The sequence below is a fragment of the Drosophila teissieri genome, chromosome 2R (genome assembly GCF_016746235.2).
Source record: "Drosophila teissieri strain GT53w chromosome 2R, Prin_Dtei_1.1, whole genome shotgun sequence".
NCBI lineage: Eukaryota > Metazoa > Arthropoda > Insecta > Diptera > Drosophilidae > Drosophila > Drosophila teissieri.
In genome coordinates this window covers 19,604,959-19,622,675 of record NC_053030.1, presented here as the reverse complement: position 1 = coordinate 19,622,675, position 17,717 = coordinate 19,604,959, and the positions used below count along the sequence as shown (strand labels likewise).

Below are 17,717 nucleotides of genomic sequence, written 5' to 3'. Positions count from 1 at the left end.
TGAGCGGCATAGGCATTGGTGTTTCAGTTGTTATTTGATTCTTGCCCAGTGCGGTTGTGTTTTTACAAACCGGTTCTAGTGCCATAATACTATATTTGGGGAAATTGGAAAATTCACTGTAAACAAACAAGTTTCAAAATGAAAATCGCGCTGACGGTGGAAAATGGGCCCTGCAATAGCGAATTGCGGGGCTGGTGCCTGGGAATTGCGATCTTCTGGCTAGTGTCTACGACTTTTAGCGTGATAGTAGCTCCAAATGGTAGGAGAAATGCGAGGCGTGGCATTTGTTTATTATCACAAGCGGGCTGCCCAAACTGACGCTATTTTCATATACAGACAATACACCAATGGTGCTCACATACCAAATAAACGAATGAGCTAATCCATTCGAGACAAACGCGTTCCGATTCACAACCACTTTGGATACAATCGCCTCCAACGATGACGGCATCGCCGCCAAACTCGAGCTGACATTTCATTCTAGATGTGTATATGCTCATTTTCTCTCTGACTTGAATTTTCCATCACGAATAGAAAATTGAATAATTTGGCTTTTCATGCCGTAAAACTAATTAAAAATGTTAAATGATAGTATTCGTTATTAACAGTTGAAATACCATATGTCACCAAAACATCTAAAGCCCGATTTCTCTATGACTCGAAGCATTTCTATGGAACTTTTCAAATGATATTTGAAAAAGTTTTTTTATAGTTTAAGTAAAATATGAGTTAATAACAAATTTACCATTTTTTTGAGGTGGCATAAGCATTTTTGTTTTAGTTGATGTAGTAAGATAAGAAGCAAGATTGTTTTGAATACATTGAGTCACTATTAAGTCTATATATACTTTACACGCTTACTGGCGATTGCAAACATATATTTTATTATTCTTATTAATCATCATTCAATTCCCTGCAGCTCTTAACTTCGTTGGATTCGCCATAGTTGTGGTCGCCAACATATGCTTACTGATAGGAACCCTAAAGGTAAATACACTTCCACTTCTCCTTTTGACCCAACGAAAGCAAATACACCTTTCCGATTTCCAGGAAAAGCCAGTACTGGTGCTCGTCTGGCTGATATTCGCTGTCATCCAAGTGATTTCCTTTCCGTTTGCCGTGTTCGGTGTTATCTTCCACTACGGAGGATACCGTGAAGCGACCGGATTAAACAGCACTTTAGGGGCCCTGTTTATCTACATCCTCACACTTCGTATGTGACCACCGAATGGTGTAAACAAAAATGTATACGTCATTCAAATTCGCCTTTACACTTTCAGTTGTTATCCTCTTCAGCGCCCGACTCGTGTACTCCTTCTACCTCCAGCTGAAAAACAGCGAAGCCAGCAAGCAAACGCCACGCGCCTTGAATGTGGTTTAGTTCTTAATATTCTACATTAATTGTTGGGGAAGCCCACCGTTCATCTCAGTGTATGCAATAAAATGCTTTGTTGTTTATTTGATTGCAGTTTGTCGTTAACGCACATCTCTTACTCACATCGACTCGGGATCAACTATCAACAGTTAAATACATTGGTTACATATACATACAGGGTGCTATTGGCTATTGGGCTACCGCGTTCTTAAACATTCAACATTTAAAACGATCGATCACACTACGGACAATTATATACTCTGGATCCAGTTCTCTATCTATATAGCTAGCTATCATACTCGGCATCGTCTTCTGCTCCAATCTGCTTACTTAGACATAAAATGGAAAGTTGGTCTTCTTATTGTTGCTGCTGTTATTGATGTTTTGCGACTGCGTAAAGCTCGTCTCGGCATTTTGGGTAGTTAGCTTAGCCTGCACGGCGGCCAGAATGCGCACAGCCTGGCCAGCACTGCCCGACTCCATGGCAGACTCCATACCCAGGTTGAGGTTCAGCTTGAGCTCGAATTGTGATCCACTCGCTTGGATCTGCGACTGTGTCTGCCGGTGGGCAACGGCCGGTTTTCATCTCGGCGTGGTTATGCTGGGCAGCTTCTCCAGAAAATCGTTTGCCAACAGCTCTTCGATCTCCTTCAAGCAATTAGCCACATCGTTGTCGGTGTCGGCAAAGTTACGCGGCTGGGGACAACTGATACCAAGCGTGGTGAAAAAAGCGTACAGCTCTTGCAGCGATTGTAGTTGTTGAAAGTGCAACATCAGGTGTCTATTGTTGGGGCGTTGCAGTATCTGGAACAAATCCAAAGGGATTGGTTAGCTAGGTGACGCGTAAGATGTGAGAAGGAAGTACTCACCGGCGACTGACTGGTGTACTTCATGTCCATCAGCCTGGCCACACGCCTTACGTGCGGCACATAAATGGCGCTGGGCAAGGTTGCCAGGTTCTCCAGGCTTCCGTTTGGCAGGCGCACCTCCTCCTCGTGAACATCGAACTCGGTGCCCACAAAGGCCCATCGATACATCTGGAAATGTGGCAGCTTGGTGGCGGGCAGCACACATCCCAATTCAAGCAGCTTGCAGGCCTCCAACTGTACAGATCGCCAGTGCTGCATCGGTGTTTGCGAATTGTAACCATTGCTAGCGCCAGAAGCAGCGGACCAGGACACATCAATCCCAGAAGGCATGCGCATTTGTTGGCTGCAAATAATGATACTATTAATTTGATGACCTTTTAATTTCGTGTTTGACTTACTTCCGCTCTTCGCTCTCCGATTTGAGCTCTTGTTCCATTTGCAGAAACACCTGCACCATTTCCGCAATGATTATGGGCCACAGCGAGGTGACGTGGTCGGGTGACATGCGAAGGAGCAGCACGCGGAAGCACAGGAAAACGGCCGCTTGCACGGAAGGACCCATGGGAACCAGCCGCAGACTGTTGGCCAATTGTTCTAAGAAAAAATAAAATGTTAGTGCTGATGTCAGTCAATTCCCCAAAGTGATGCAACTGAGCAATAAAAAGTAATTACAGTTCTATTTACTGATTGTTTACTTACCCTGGATGTCTGGCATGTACTTGTTGTGCTGGTCGAACTCGCTGCAATAGATAACGAAGGCGAGTCGCTTGAGCAACATGGACCGCTGTTCGTACTCCTGATCCCGGGAGCTAAAGATGTTCAGACTGCCCGCCTGCGAGAGGGAGACGCGGGTCATCAGCTCCCGGAACGTGGTGTTGTCGTAGGTCATCAGGCTGTCCATGATCATGCGCCAGAACGGCAGGCACGAGAGATGCATCTGGAAGAAGGCGTTGTCCAGCAAGAGATCCAGCATATCCTTTCGCCAAGCCTTCCTAGTGTACTGGTAGCCACTCAGGCTGGCCAGCAGAGCAGAGCAGGCGTAGAAAAAGGGAACGTTGCGAGCAGTGTGGTTCTTCAAATACGGAGTAATGTTGTACAGCAGCGGCGTCACTATGTTCACCACCTTGTCCTTCTCCTGCGAACCATAGGCCACGTCCAGTAGATTTGAGAGTATCGCTGCGAGAACACTCTGAGCCTGCAGCGAATATTGCTGTAGACCTCCGCCGCCAACACTGTTATCCTTCGCTAACCCATCGGTATCTTCTTTTACGGCCAGATTGCGACGCAGCCATGTCGTCTGCTCTAGACAGGATCCAGCCACGCTGGAGAGGGAGTCCACCAATCGAGAGGTGACATCATGAAGCTCACGCACTTCTTTCTTGTCCTGGAATGGCATCTGCGGGCAGCGCTGGACAAACTCGTTGAGCAGCATCAGCAAAGCAAACTGCGCCGGTGGTGTCAGATTCAAGCCATCCCGGATGAGGGCCAGCAGCGAGCTCCAGGCATCCGCTAATTGAGGCGCAGGTGCCGACTTCATGTAGAAGTAGAAGAGCTCCAGAGCACTCACCTCAATGCTGAGCTGGGCAGGTGGCCGGTGAATTGGCGGCGGTGAGCGCACAACATGGTGCAATGTCATTACGAAGGAGTCCATGGGCATTACACGTATGCTGGATACTAGTGAAACCAAAGAAAGCTGGGCAGGACATGCCTGTAGCACGGAGTTCTTCTGGAACTGCTCTGCGATGCTTAATCCGCTCATATTTGTTGCGACTCCCCGCTGCTGCCAGGTGACAGCTACAGCCGCGAGGAAGTTGCAGCCGTGATGCAGGGAAACCGGGGATAGGAACTCTAGAAGCTGCTGACGTACCGGTCGCAATTGTCCCAGCTCGCTGTCCCATATGGCAGCCACACTGCTCATTATTCTTGGGAGATGCGATAGGACCGCATTGCGAGCAGCCTGCAGTTGGGGATTCCTTGGAGCCGGCGCTGAAGTGGAGGACTCACTGGCCGACAGGAAGGAATGAACGATGCTGTTGAGTAACTGACCCGTGCTGGAACTCTGCGCCGACGAGCTGGTCTGCGGGTAAGCTTGGTTAAACAGGTGCGACAACGCCGTCTGCTGCGTATTGTCTAGTAAACAGTAGTGACACAAGATGGTTAGAGCCTCCAGTTGGGATACCACATAGTCCGGAGGGAAGTGTCGCTGCTGGGGTAGACCCATCTTGGAAATGCGGTCGAGATTGCTGCACAGTTGATGCACCACGCTGATCACAATGTTCGTGAGTGAGCCAAAGGAAAAACAATTGAGCGAAGACGTCACCAAATCCGTCCAGTTGCGGTGCAAGTGGCGCAACCGTTCTTGCTGCAGTGCACCCAACACTGCGGCCAGGAACATCGGCTGCTGGCTAATCAGACAGTTGGGAAGGTACTTCACATTGGCCGTCGCTCCTTCTGCTAAGCGAGTGGGCGACGCATTGCCAGCTGAGTCCTCCCCAGCTGCGGGTGGCGTATCCTGGCGGAGCTGATGAACCTCGTGCTCCAGGCGGATTACAGCCAACAGCAAACGTAGCAGTTGAAGCTGGAAGCAGTCTGCATGCAGCTGATCATCCTGAGGATCGTTGAAGCTCAGCACCTGCTCCGCATAGCTTCCACTGTTAGTGTTGGCTCTACGACCATAACTGCACACAGAGCTGTTGAGGCAGTGCAGCATCACCTTCTGGAGCTTAGCGCGTGCCAACAAATCGGCAATATAGTTGGCCAGACCCCTGCCCATGCCCTTGACTATCTCTATAAGTTCTGAGCAGATCAGGGTCAGCAGTTCGATGCTCTCCAGCTGAATCCTCCGATTGTTCACAATGTCCTGCAGTGTTGGAGGCTGCCGCTGGGCATCCAGCGATTCTTTCTGAAAGTATCCACGCGCGTAGAACAAACAGAGCGTGACCAGCAGCTCCAGTTGCATGCAGCCACGATATCCTTGTGCATACTCGGAGTTTCCTACACTGCCATCAAATCCTTTGCCGGAGATGCTCTTCCGATGGCGCACGAGCAGCTGCTTCAGACTAGCGCTCGAAAAGGATGTGGTGATTGACAAGCAAAGAAAGGTACGTTTGTCGCAGCAAATAATGTTGCGAAGTGTCTGCAGGGCATACAAGGTCTGACGGGTGTCGTAAATAGCCAGGTAAATCAGCAGGTGGTTGTGGTACAGGTGAGCCGCATCTGTCAGGGAAACGGTGCTCTTCATTGAGCTGCGCACACTGATCTGCTCCTCTGCTGCTGCCGACGCCGCTGCAGCAGCTGCTGCTGCATTATTTTGCCGTAGAATCTCCACATTCTGCTTGCCCTTTTCTAGGGTTTTCTGCATATCGGGCTGAAGCTTACTGGTCTCCAAGCTGAGGTTACGTCGTTTGTCTTCTACATTGATGGTGGATTCGGTTGCGGGCTCTGATTCTTCCTCCTGCTCTGGTTGTTCCACATGGGAGCCACTGATGTTGCTGTCAGTGGAGGTCTTTGAAATGCAGCTTAGACGTTTTTTGTCCCCAGATGTGAGCAGCTTCTTGCGCTTCCCCAGCTTCTTGTCTTCCTTGAAATATTCATCAGCGGGAAGCGCGTCTGCCTGCAGGTCAGAAATACTATCGTGATCTTTCTGCTCGAGCGAGTTAAGACTGGTTTCTCCTGGGGTTTTCTCCCTGGTTAAACGATAGGTCTTGCGGCTCTTGATCTTTTCGTGCTGAGTCAAGGCGTCAGTGACACTTTCACAATCGCCCACGAAGCGCTTGACATCATCACTGACTCCTGCACTGGAACTGACGGTGAGGCTGTCTTCCTTTTCAATGCTCGTTTCGCGAAGCTCAGAGTCCGACTCAAAATCGCTACTGTCCGAATGGTCTGTGATATCCTGGTCATATTGAAGACTGTGATCTGGTTGCTGAGTTGGTTGCTCCTGCGAAGGCTGCTCACTCTCGTCCATTGCGCTGGCTAGTTTCTGTTCCAGCGGGGTCTCCTTGTGTGGGATCTCAATACGGGGCTCCTCCAGATCCGTTTCGTCGTCAAAGTCGTTGGCATTCTCAAGTGGATTGATTATCAGACCTATGGTGTTCATATCCTGGCTTGCCTCAGCGCAAGTGGCGACAGTTGATTTGTCGCTGACAAAGTTTGATACCTTGTTCGCCTTTCCTCCACTTAATGTGACTCCAAAGATCTTCTTTGGGAAGTTTCTAATGGGACTCTTTTTCTTACTCCCACTGGATGTCTCCATGTGATGGTATTTTACATTGCCTTGTTCCGAACTGATGGCGTATACATCGCGCTCGAAAGCAGGTGTAACCTCGGTCTCCGATTCACGGTACAGTTGCTGCATGTGGACGATGCCTACGCGCTTGGAGCTGGCCGAAAGTAGGATCTTGTAGAGAGGCTTGGTCAGACGGGCAAGATCCCCACGCAGGAGCGATGCCTGCAGCCAGTTGGTCACAAAAGTGCGCTCGGACATGTAATGTGGTAGTGCGAGGGTGTCCAGCACTTTCAAGAGCGTTTTTTCGAAACCGCGCGCCGTCTGTTTATCTCTGCCCAGATGCCACAGCAGCTCGAACTTTTTGAAGCTCCGGGCCTGACTCTCTCTTAATCTTTCCGTGGACTCCGTAGGACAGAGTAACTGCGCTTCCGCCAATCGCTCCATTTGAAAGTTGCGTATGGCTGCTTTTCCCAAGTCTGAACGCGATTGTGGTTGCATTTGAAGCAAATGCTGCGACTGCATTCTATTGCCGATAACCGTTTCTACCAGACCGCTTTCGAGGCAGCTGTGTAGCTGATGAAGGAGGGCTGCAATTTGAGCAGGATCTATGCCTGCGCTTCCTAGGTAATCCCACAAAATGGAGCCGACCAATTGAAAGACGCGCGTGTGCTGCTCCATATAGCTGACATGGCCGAACTTTAAAAGCGGCAGCATTACTACAAAGGTGACTCCGGGACTAGTCGTGTGCTCGATTTGGGAGCGCAGTAGGCTGAAGATATTATTAAGTTATAGTCAACGTATCCTTGATATTTCAATTCGCTCACCTTATTAGATCGAATAATGTTGTTATGGAAGCCACTTGCAGCTCCTTGTCGCTCTGGGCAAAGCATGCCACCAGGCATAGGACTTTCAACCAGTTGGGCAACTCAGGCTCTGAAATGGAATAAAGAATATGTTTAAATCGCTATAAAATAGTCTTCAGCACTCACCATTTTTATCCAGCACGACGTTTTTATTGCAGTTGGGAAAGGTTGACATCTCGACCAGTAGAGTGGACGCCAGCTTAACAGCCCCGCGCAGAGAAAGACTGAGCTGGAGCTCCGCTAGTTGTTGCACACTGCGCTGGGTCTGTCCATCGATGAGCCGGCTCTGTTGCATATCTTCCTGCGCTTCGCTGTCGCTACTCAGCTCACTAGCACTGGCGGGCAGCGGCAAAGATCGATTGAGCAATCGCTGTAGCTGCTTGGAACGCGGCACAATGTCAACGCGAAGTAAGTTAAACAGTCGCTCGATTTGTGACTGCCTCACTGGGCACTCGTGATCCAGCACCTGCTCAGCCATGAAAAGATTTGAAGTATGGATGGTGCTTGTGGTTCGCTGTAGCTGAACCTTAACAGAGCATTCCTTAGGTTCCGATTCGATCTGAAGGAGTTTTCGGGACAAGTAAACCTCGAAAAAGATCTCATACTGTCGGATGCACTTCTCTAGAATCGAGAATCCACGCTGTTGGGTAGCCCGGCTCTCCTCATCCAATTGGAACTGCGGCGTCTGATCCGGTGGCGCACTTTTGGGCTCTTCTGAGCTATGTCCATCTCCCACTTCTGCTGATGCATTTGATTGAATCAATACAATATCCTTGGGTCTCTGCTTTTTGGGGCTCCTTATGAATGGCACCTTGGCCTTGGCCTTAAGCTTCTTTATGCTCCGCGGAGTGTCCAGATCTGAGGATGACTGCTGGCCAGTGTCCGAGGCACTGATCTGTTTTTAAGAAACGATAACTTAGAGATTATGACATATCTGTTTTTTAGTTACTCACATCCTTATCCAGCTCAGAAAGGCGAGATATTGACTTAGCCTTCTTCTTGTTGGGACTTTGACGCCCCACACTCTGATTGGACGCTGAACGACGGATGAGTTCTTCATCGTTGGGATCTGCGCTGTGCAGCGTATTTTCCGCAAACTGATTTAGTCTAGAGTCAGACTTGCTCTTCTCTAGGGAACTACCCTGCACTCCCATTTCCGCCTTGCCGGCCTCACTAGCCGAATTCATCGTAATCTTTTCATCCGACGATGAGCCACCGCTCTGCTCTATCAGCTTATTCAGTTTTATGGGACTTCTGCAACGAAAACAAAGAGATAAGGGCGTTAATAAGGATCGCCTGATGGGTCTTTGTTTTTTATATTTCACTTACGTTATCATGGGCTGAACCCTCGAAACGATCTTCATGCAGAGCTTTAGCGACGCCGTGATCTCGTTACTGCTCACGTGATCCATGTGTAACGACAGAAGTTGAGTGATGGCCAGGAACACCTTGGGAAGATACACCCTGGTGGTTTCCGTGTACATCTCAAGAGAAACGGTTTCCAGCAGGAATTCTGTCAGCACGCAGATCTCCAGTACACACGGATCCCCGGAACCCACGTCGCATGCATATTTTCCGGGGGTTTCACCCGCCTGGGATTTGTCTTGCGTGGAGTTCGCCTGCTGGCAGGCTTTCTCAAACATGTTGGTCATGTAGCTCCAGATATAAGCTGGGTCAAAGGTGGCAAACAGCAAATTGGCAGATTTTAAAGCCTCTGCGTTGCCACTCGAGATGTACATAGCTCGAATAATGTCATGGAGCACATAGTCAAGTACTGCGCTGCCAATCTCTGCCTTATCAAGGAGGGAGAGCATGATCCTGTAGGGCTTTAGATCCATCGGAGCACACTCCAAGCTCAGTCGCAGGGTGGTGATTAACGCTCTGATTAGAATGTGACGCGAGTGCTTAACGAAATATGGTTCCGGTTCCTCCTCCAAGGGGGCGTTTGAGGTGTCCAACGATAAGGTATCATAGGTAGGCGAGTTTTTGGCCACCTCGCTGCCCAACAGCCAGCTGAACAATCTCCTATTCAGCGACATGTCTCTACGCAGTATAGTATTGAGCCCATTGGTGACTAGTTTGACTAAATCATCCTCAGAGAGCAGCACCGTATGCATGGGGAAGCCGAGCAGCAGGAACTCCAGGGTGTTTCGCTGGACCAGGATCAACGAGTCATTTAGGCAGACACACAAAGCTGACATCATGATCTCCCGGTTGTGTCCCATAATATAGATCTGCTCCTGCATGTCCAATCGCTTGTTAAAGTGCTCCAGCAGGTAGGTGATGGCCGGCAGACGAATGGCCGCATTGTTGGCCACCGATTCCCAAAGAACTGTGTAAAAGTGCATGGGATTGACGGCATTGCAGACTTGTTTCAGTAGAGTGCTAATCCGCTCGAAGTGATCCAGACCGCAGTCGTAGCCAGGTAGCACGCCATTCAGGAAACCGCTTAGAGCGGGCCTCAGTTTGTCACCCAGGGGTACGAAATAGGTTTCATAGATAGCCAACAGGGCGGGACGTACATTCATGGCCGCGTACCCAAGGAGCGGGAAAAGCCCAGCGCTGAAAAAACCAATTAGTAAGAAAACAAACAGAGTTATCAAGCACACTGACCTATATATAAACTCCGTGGCCAGGCGCTCCGGTCCTGTTTTGCTGAATATCACCGAATAGGTCTCCAGGGCCTTCAGATGCACCCCGGAGGGCAGGGCGGGATGCATGCATTGGGCCAGTCGCTTGGCTATCTTCAGTCGCCGGGGTATGACCTGGTACTGCGTATTGCTCGATATCGCCTGTCGAAAGAGGGGAGCACAAATTAAAAACAAGTCGAGATAAGACTGTTGAACTGGTTGGGTTTCCGGAAACGGCTGTGAGTCAGTTGCTCCGTCGCTTATCGGGATTGCCACAGATGCAACTATGAATGTATACCTTGCTGAGCTTGCCCAGAGCCGATATCAAATCCGCCCATTCGCTGGAGTACTCGAAATTGCGCAGCGCCTTGTCGATATTGGTCACATATGTGCGGTACTTGGCCTCGGCCATGAGCTTCTGCTCCTCGACGAGTGCGTCCGCGGATTCCATGGCGACGTCTTTTGCCAGTGGGCTAGCTGGCTCTAAATTTTGCTTTTTCGCTTGAGTTCGATGATTTCTTGATGGGTTGGCTTTTGCGGCAGAGCTCTCTGTGAATAATCAATGGCAATCAATTAGCAAACACTTGTTGCCCTCGGCGCTGCGTCCTTGAATTCCAACTCCCACACAATTGGGTGATTTCCTTTCTTAGTTCACTAAAAGTTTAATGGATTGCATATTTGAGCAGTGTGGCAAGCGAATCACCTGTGAAAAACTGGCTATTCTTTTGGCTAATTGAAGGGTCTGTCAATTGACCCTATATCAAGTGCATATATATTGGAAGCCTCGACTCGCTCGACTGCAAAAACGGGTTGAAAGTAGTGTCGCGTGGCAGGAACAAAATGAATTAGTTTCTGAATAAATTTCAACTCTCTCTGTCTTTCTCCTTCTCTCGCCAGCGAAGTGCAGTTAGTCTGCGGGCTGCGGAGAGAGCAAAGAAGAGAGGACCAGCTGATGACGAATATTCTGCTGTTTTCATGGAAATCGCTGGGCTGGCGGGGGGAGGGGGGCGCGTGACGGGACAGACACACTTTGTTTGAGTCGCTCGTTCGATGTTTTCACTTTTCGCAAATCACTCAATTGTTTTCAACTACTCTCCCCTTACCACAGCTAAAGTTAATCAGTTCTAGCACATTTTACATTGCTTAATATTGCACTTTTGTTTTCGTGTTGCATTTACATGGCAAATTTTTTGCTGTAACTCGCTAGCGATGGACCTCCGATTGATAACCGTGACTTCTTCACCGATACTCTTAAGCCGCGATAACTAATTTGTACCAAATTTTAAAACAAAACTGCGAACAACATTTCAACACTTGTTAACTTAATTTGTAAAATAATTTAACTACTAAGCAACTAAAATAGGCAAGTTTAACTACTACACTTACCGTAGCTAAAAAAATCACTGTGACACATAAGTTTACAATGCTTATCGATAACCGCTTTGGTAATCTAGTATCGAAATTTAAAATTCTATTCCGTTGAAAGTCAAGGTTTTTTTATTTTTTTTTCACAAACTCAATAAATTACTAACTGAATATTTAGCCATACTTCAAATAAATACAAAAGTTTGTTAAATGCACGCGCAAAACTTAAAGGAGATGAATTGAACTGTGTCAGTCCGTGACTAAGGATTTGCCATCGAATGCCTGCTTAGAAAAGTTGAGGTAAAAATGTCCAGCGTGATTATTAGTTAGGAAGGATGAGGTTTACTTCTTCTTCTTTCCCTTGCCCTGTCCACCAGCGGCTGGTGTTCCAGTCAGTGCCGCCAGCTGGTTTTTGAGGGACAACAGAATATCAACTTCGGGTTTCCACACGGCGGCATCGCCAGAGGCCTTCAGAGTCCTGACCTTTTCTGCCTGCTGGGCTATTTTGTCTTCCAATGCCTTCACTTGAGCAGCATCAGCCGGGGCGGCGGGCGAGGAAGCAGCAGCTGCGTTTGCTGCAGGAGCTGCCTTTGCCGCCTTTTGAGCCGCCTCCAGTTGCTTTTTGAGGTCCAGCAGGATTTTTACCTCCGGCTGCCACACGGCTTTGTCTTTTGTGCTGCCTTTGAGCTTGCGCACTTTGTCGCCCTGCTCCTGGATAGCCTTCTCCAGATCCTGAACTGATTGTGAACCACCCGAGGGAGCAGCAGCCGTGGCAGGCGTGGCGGCCGATGCAGTCTTCTTAGCCTCCTCCAGCTGTTTTTTAAGGTCCAGCAGTTTGGTCACCTCCGGTTGCCAAACGGCCTTATCCTTGGTGCTTGCCTTCAGCTGACGCACTTTATCCGCCTGATCTTGCACGGCTTTCTCTAAATCAGCAGCGCTGGTTTGGCTCTTAGCAGCACCATTTGTGTCCTGAGCTCCGCCATACTTGCCCTTGAGTTCGTCGATGAAGGACTGCTCCAGTTTGGCAAAGAGCGGAGCTGGTTTGCCGATTTTGTGACCAGCGGGGAGCAGTAAAGTGATAAGTGGTTTCCTACAATAGAGAAAGTTATAATATTAATATGAACTTTATCATTCCGTTAAGAGACACTTACTCAGCATTGAGCGGCGTCTGTTTCGCGTTGAGCTGGCCAAATAGAGTCCTGGCCGTTGATGGCATGTAGGGGAAGAGGAGATTCGCCAAGAGGCAGGCGATGTTGACACAGAGACCAATTATCGTAGATGCTCGCTTCTTTTGGTCATCAGTGCCCTTGAGTAGCACCCACGGCTGTTGGCTTTGCATGTATCCATTGCCATGTCGGGAAATGGCCAACAAATGACGAATGCCATCCCGAAGTTTGGCCTTCTCCATGGAGTTGATGTAGCCACGCAGCTCTCGGTTTATCAACGCCAGCAGAACAAGTTCATCCTGAGTGGTGATCACTTCGGGAACAGTGCTGTTGAAATTCTTTTCGCAGAAGACCAAGGCGCGGTTCACAAAGTTTCCTAAGTTATTCAGCAGCTCGGAATTGTTTCTAGCAGCCAGATCATTCCAGCTGAAGCTGGAGTCCTGACCTTCAGGTCGCGCAGAGGCCAAGTAGAATCGCCACACATCAGCTGGAATGCCAGTTTCCTGGGCATCGTTGCCAAATACGCCAATACCTCGACTCTTGCTGAACTTGCCGTCCTCGTAGTTCAGATACTCGGTTGCCATGATGTGCGATACAAGTGTATGCCCCTTGTTGATGGCCAGCAGGACACTGGGCCACACCACCGAGTGGAACGGCACGTTGTCCTTTGCCATGAACTGGAAGAGCTCGACGTCTGTACCCTTGGCCGGCTGCCACCACTGCTGGTACTCCTTCGTGTAGCGCTTTGTCATGGACACGTATCCAAATGGAGCATCGAACCAGACGTAGAAGACCTTCTTCTCAAAGCCCTCGTGCGGAACGGGAATGCCCCACTTGAGATCGCGGGTAATGCAACGCGGCTTGAGACCTTCCTTCAACCACGCCCTTGTGATCACCTTGGCGTTATGCGTCCATCCGCCTTCTGACTTATCAACCCAGTCCTTGAGTTGTGGTTCCGCCTTTGGCAGATCGATGAACAACTGGTCGGAGGAACGCAGCACTGGGGCACTGTTGCACACCTTACATCTGGGACGGATGAGCTCAGTGGCGTTAACCAGCTTTCCGCACTTGTCGCACTGATCACCACGGGCGTCCTCATAGCCACAGCCGGGATGCGGGCAAGTACCCTCCACAAATCTGTAGCAAAATAGCAGAATATAAATAAGTTTGAGCTTAAAGCAGAGTACCATAAATACTCACCGATCAGCCAGGAAACGATCGCACTTTTGGCAAAGCAATTGCTCCACGCTTTCTGTGATTATGTAGCCAGCTTTGAGAACATCCTTAAAGGCTTCCTGCACAATGCTGTGAAAAACAAGGGTTTTTCAATTAGGATATCATTGCCTTAGCAGCCAAAACTTACTCTGTTTGCTCTTGGGTTGTGGTACGACCGAAGTAATCAAAGCCAATGCCGAACCAGCGGTATATGGCGTTGTGCAGCTCAAAGTACTTGTCGCAGATCTCACGGGGAGTGAGGTTCTCTGCCAGGGCCTTGTTTTCGGTGGCCGTGCCGTACTCATCCGTGCCGCAAATTAACAGTGTGTTGTAACCAGCAGAGCGCGAGTAACGGGCATAGATATCCGCAGACAGAACACAACCAATGATGTTACCCAAATGTGGCACATTGTTGACATAGGGAAGCGCCGAAGTAATGAGCACGTTACGCTCACCGGGTTTAGGAAGAACAGTTCGCTCCTCCTTGAACTCCTTGGGAGCTGTGTAGGTAAAGGCAGCCTGTGCCGCGCTTATTTCCTCATCCGTAACCGTATCCGCCACCGTTGGCGTGGAATCCACAAGCAGTTTGCTTGCATCCGCCAGGCTGAGACGTTTTAATGGTACATGATGCAAGCCACCGTAGCGATTTGACTGCTGCAGCGCATTAAAGGTGAGATCCTTCAGCGGCTGTTCGGCCAGAACTTCCTGTACTTCGGGTAGAGCTTTCACCCTGCCATACCAATCCCTCAAGCTGTCCACGTTCTGTGCTCCTTTCAGAGTGCCATCTGGAGCTAGAAGCGACCAAACGGCGATATCGGCTGCGCTGGGTTTGTCGCCAGCCAGGTAGGGAGTGACCTTCAGGCTGTCGTCCAGCTTCTTGACCAGGGCATTCAGCACGGGCAGCGCGTTTGCATCTGCCTTGTGGCCCACAGCCATGTGGTGGGCCAAAGCCGGAGCTAGCAACGTGGCAGACCATTCCAGCCACTGTGGAAAAACACAAGCGGAAATTAGTTTAACCTTTAGGGGTCGTGGCCCAATAAGTAATTTTCGGAAGGCCTACCTCATCGCGCCGCTGCCCCTCGTCCACGAGAAGGTACTTGGCAATGGCTGCCGGCGAGAACAGGCGCAATCCGTGGTCCAGCTCCAAAGTGGGCAGCACTAGCAAGTCCTTGTACTTGGCATCTGCAATCAACAGTAGTTATTGCATCAGAAATGAGTCATTAAAGGGCATTCCCAAGAATTTGAAGGGAATCCGTGGCAGAACTCACCATTTAGGTTAACCAGCTGCACCTGCACCGGCCGCTTGGCGAATTTGGCTAGCATTAGCAGCTGCAAACCCAGCGGGTTGCCCTCATTCGTGTAGATTATCATTTTGCCGGGTTCGGACGCTAATTCTAATTCAATTTACGTGGCAAAAGGGTTAAAAATCCAACCAAATTTCGGACGATGCCCACGAGAAACTACTATTTTGGAGATGGGACGAATGGAAAAGCTGTCACGCCGCCTGTGATGTTATCGATTACTTATCTATTTCATTTGAAACCAACTTTAGTAATTGAAGAAGTACGATTGGCATTTAAATAACAGGTAATATGGTACATCTTTAAATCTTATATCTCACATTTTATATTATCAGATATATATGTCTAATAATAACTAGTTATTAATGTTAATAGATCAAGCATATTATTTTCTGGCTATTTTTAGCTTTTTTCGAACCACCAATAGTGCCATCACCAGCGGCTTCAAACAGCTGATTTGACGAAAACAAAAGTATTTATTTACATTTCAGACCAAAAAGTCCGAGCTAATTAGTTTTAATATTTAAGTAATCCTGCGCAGTTAAAAAATGGGTGAACGCAAGGGGCAGAACAAATACTATCCGCCCGACTATGATCCGAAGAAGGGCGGTCTCAACAAGTTCCAGGGCACCCACGCCCTGCGGGAGCGGGCCCGAAAGATTCACCTGGGCATCATCATCATCCGTTTTGAGATGCCCTACAATATCTGGTGCGATGGATGCAAGAACCACATCGGCATGGGTGTGCGCTACAATGCCGAGAAGACCAAGGTGGGCATGTACTACACTACGCCGGTTTTCAAGTTTCGAATGAAGTGCCATTTGTGCGACAATCACTTCGAGATCCAGACGGATCCCGGCAATTTGGACTATGTTATACTTTCGGGGGCTAGACGGCAAGAAAACCGCTGGGATCCCCTGCAGAACGAGCAAGTTGTACCGGAAACCAAGGAGGTGCAAAAACGTCTCTTCGACGATGCCATGTACAAGTTAGAGCATCAAGCCAAGGATGCCAAGGCAGGGGCAGATGCCAAACCCGTGCTCCAGAAGCTGGTGGAGCGCAACATGAGTGTATGGGATGACAGCTATATGGCAAATAGTCGCCTACGCGCCGAGTTTCGCCAGCAGAAGAAAGAGATCAATGGTCAGCAGGAGCAGGATCGACAGTTGTTGGCCAAGAGCAGTTTGGACATTGCTCTGCTCCCCGAAACAGCACAGGATCGAGAAATGGCAGCCCTGATGAAGCTGCAGACCAAGTCAGCACTGGAACGGGAATCAGAGCAGCGGTTGGAGCTGCTTATGCGTCCAGCGCTTCCGGGAGCAACAGCCACCACTTTTGGTGGACTCAAGCGACAGAAGGCTCTGAATACCCAGCTCCAACTACAGGATCTGGGCATCCGGCGTAGAAAGTTGGACGAAACTACATCATCAACCCCGAACGAAAAGCCCTTGAGTTTAGTGGGTGATTACTCCTCCTCAGACAATGATTCCAACGGCTGATTTGATAATGCTTTGTTTATAAATAATAAAATAATTATAAAAACAGAACGTGTAGAAGAGATAATTGCTTAATATAATCCGTCGTTGGGATCCGCAGATCCAGAGCCACCATCTCCATTATCCTCATTAACTTCAATGGGTTCTTCGTTGATCTCGCCATCTATCGTTTTGTAGAGCACCGTTTGTATGCGTTTACACAACTCAACTTGCTGGTTGTTGTTGATCATGTCGTTCACCAGATCCTCGACCAGACGCAGTTTGTTGTAGATCTGATTGCTGGCCTCCATGATGTCCTCCCTCTTCAGGCTTAGGGTCTTCATTTCATCAATCAGCTCTTTGAGGGCATCATCACTGGCGTTAACTGGAGATCTCTCCTTGACGAATTGGCGCGGCTTAATGGGCTTGACCGCCGGCGCATTGGCCAGCGACTTGATGTTCTCCAAGCCCGGTGCCTGCGAGTCGAAGAACTTCTTGAACCACTGCAGGAACTCAAAGTTGTCTTGGAAGCGTCCCTTGATCAGTCGATCGATTGGCACCGTTTTGTCCAGTTTCAAGCGATTGAAGGCTTCCTGGAAAAGCTTAAGATTGTGCAGATACTCGTGCTCCAGTTTGGCGCTCATCTTGACGCGCTTCAGGTTAATGCAATTGGGAAAGATCATCTCCATCATCTGGCAGTAGGCAGCACCTGGGAAAGACCAACAAACTTAGCAGCCTTGCAAAATGTTGGACCTCATGGATCTTACCCGAGCACAGCTCCTCGATCTTCTTGAAGTGGCCTTGGACCATGTTGTTCACCCACTGGAGCATATCGTGCCGGGACATATTCTCCGCATTGACGCTGGTCAGTGCCACAGTTAACTTTAAATCAGTCATTTTATTGTCTGTCAGAAAATGTCACCCTTTTACTGTTACTCCTTTTTTTGAGTTTCTTTGTCTTCCAAACTTTATGGCCAACTTCTTGATTGTGGTATAAGATTTGGTTCTGTGCGCTTCTGGACCAGCCTGTTTCTCACACAAAGTACCTGGATGCTTAATTTTAATAATAAATAAATTTTAATATAATTCAATTTTAATTTTTCTATATGTTCTTGACAATCTGCGCAGTCACGTTAACTCCGATTCCCGATTGTAATGCTCCAGGATCAGGGATGGGAGGTAATTGGCCCTAAAACACGGTACCCTTTTTGGTATTTTATGATTTCATGG

General features: G+C 48.8%; 5 protein-coding genes across 5 annotated transcripts; 2 read left to right on the top strand and 3 right to left on the bottom strand.

Annotated features, from left to right (window-relative positions):
* The first annotated feature begins 25 nt into the window (after positions 1-25).
* On the top strand, positions 26-1,458 carry LOC122612125. The gene is made up of 4 exons (XM_043785527.1): positions 26-259; positions 920-987; positions 1,051-1,213; positions 1,281-1,458. The coding sequence occupies exons 1-4, from the start codon at positions 139-141 to the stop codon at positions 1,379-1,381; spliced, it is 453 nt and encodes a 150-aa protein (XP_043641462.1). The 5' UTR covers positions 26-138; the 3' UTR covers positions 1,382-1,458.
* On the bottom strand, positions 1,427-11,203 carry LOC122612124 (protein dopey-1 homolog). Its single transcript, XM_043785526.1, has 11 exons — positions 11,069-11,203; positions 10,264-10,514; positions 9,949-10,127; positions 8,665-9,897; positions 8,289-8,589; positions 7,462-8,230; positions 7,297-7,405; positions 2,944-7,241; positions 2,643-2,838; positions 2,245-2,587; positions 1,427-2,179 (listed from the first exon to the last, which is right to left on the bottom strand). The coding sequence occupies exons 2-11, from the start codon at positions 10,414-10,416 to the stop codon at positions 1,958-1,960; spliced, it is 7,803 nt and encodes a 2,600-aa protein (XP_043641461.1). The 5' UTR covers positions 10,417-10,514; positions 11,069-11,203; the 3' UTR covers positions 1,427-1,957.
* A 241-nt stretch (positions 11,204-11,444) lies between these two features.
* On the bottom strand, positions 11,445-15,213 carry LOC122612586 (methionine--tRNA ligase, cytoplasmic). The gene is made up of 6 exons (XM_043786300.1): positions 14,980-15,213; positions 14,772-14,893; positions 13,860-14,695; positions 13,697-13,801; positions 12,482-13,633; positions 11,445-12,420 (listed from the first exon to the last, which is right to left on the bottom strand). Exons 1-6 carry the CDS (start codon positions 15,080-15,082, stop codon positions 11,673-11,675), a joined length of 3,066 nt encoding a protein of 1,021 aa, XP_043642235.1. The 5' UTR covers positions 15,083-15,213; the 3' UTR covers positions 11,445-11,672.
* Positions 15,214-15,479: 266 nt separating this feature from the next.
* LOC122613284 (coiled-coil domain-containing protein 130 homolog) lies at positions 15,480-16,548 on the top strand. Its single transcript, XM_043787388.1, has one exon. It carries the CDS (start codon positions 15,561-15,563, stop codon positions 16,509-16,511), a length of 951 nt encoding a protein of 316 aa, XP_043643323.1. The 5' UTR covers positions 15,480-15,560; the 3' UTR covers positions 16,512-16,548.
* Positions 16,509-17,658, bottom strand: LOC122613285 (microtubule-associated protein RP/EB family member 1). Its single transcript, XM_043787389.1, has 2 exons — positions 17,255-17,658; positions 16,509-17,196 (listed from the first exon to the last, which is right to left on the bottom strand). Exons 1-2 carry the CDS (start codon positions 17,382-17,384, stop codon positions 16,580-16,582), a joined length of 747 nt encoding a protein of 248 aa, XP_043643324.1. The 5' UTR covers positions 17,385-17,658; the 3' UTR covers positions 16,509-16,579.
* Positions 17,659-17,717: the final 59 nt, after the last annotated feature.